This window comes from Colobus angolensis, unplaced genomic scaffold (genome assembly GCF_000951035.1).
Source record: "Colobus angolensis palliatus isolate OR3802 unplaced genomic scaffold, Cang.pa_1.0 Scaffold25, whole genome shotgun sequence".
Classification (NCBI taxonomy): Eukaryota; Metazoa; Chordata; class Mammalia; order Primates; family Cercopithecidae; genus Colobus; species Colobus angolensis.
In genome coordinates, this window is record NW_012115710.1 from 333,295 (window position 1) to 334,069 (window position 775).

General features: G+C 39.2%; 1 protein-coding gene across 1 annotated transcript in view; it reads right to left on the reverse strand.

Annotated features, from left to right (window-relative positions):
- Positions 1-356: 356 nt before the first annotated feature.
- The window catches only part of LOC105514822 (zinc finger protein 813-like), a 23,128-nt gene continuing 22,709 nt past the window's right edge, over positions 357-775 (reverse strand). Inside the window, exons 7-8 of the mRNA XM_011946482.1 lie at positions 608-752; positions 357-445 (exon numbers count right to left, since the gene is read on the reverse strand). Of these exons, the coding sequence (XP_011801872.1) occupies positions 357-445; positions 608-752 (234 nt within the window). The remainder of the gene's footprint in view (positions 446-607; positions 753-775) is intronic.

The window sequence follows — 775 nt, forward strand, 5'->3', positions numbered from 1 at the left end:
TGACCTTGCCACACTCATGACATTTGTAAGATTTCTGTCCAGTATGCATTCTCTGATGTCTAATGAGATGTGAACATGAAGTAAAGGCTTTGCCACAATCATCACACTTGTGAGGTTTCTCTCCTGTACGAATTCTCCTGTTCTGCATAGGATGAAGCTTGACTGAAGACCTTGGCACAATCACATTTGTAAGGTTTCTCTCCAACATGAGTTTGCCAATGAAGTGCAAGGTATGAATGATGTCTGAAAAATTTCCCGCAATTATTACACATTTAAGATCTCCATTATGGATTCTCCAGTGATTTGCAATGGTTGTAGCGTTACTGAAGGTTGTACTGTTACTGACAATCATTACATTAGTAAAGTTTCCCTATACCATGGATTGCCTGATGAGGAATAAATGTTGACTGCCCACTAAAGGCTTTGCCACACTCATTACACTTGTTTCTCTCCAGTGTGAATTCTAGGATGTTGTGCCAGGTGTGAATCACACCTGAAAGCCTTGTCACAAACTCTTACATTTGTATGGTTTCTCTCCAGTATGAATTCTCCTGTGTTTTGAGGCTTGATTTGCAACTGTAAACTTCATCACATGCTTCACATTTCTAAGGTATCTTTCCAGTATGAAGTCTATGATGACGTGCAAGCTTTGCTTTTCGATTAAAAACCTTGCCACACTCATTACACTTGTAAGGTTTCTCTCCAGTATGAATTCTATGATGACGTGCAAGGTGTGCTTGTTGATTAAAAACCTTGCCACATTTATTACACTTGT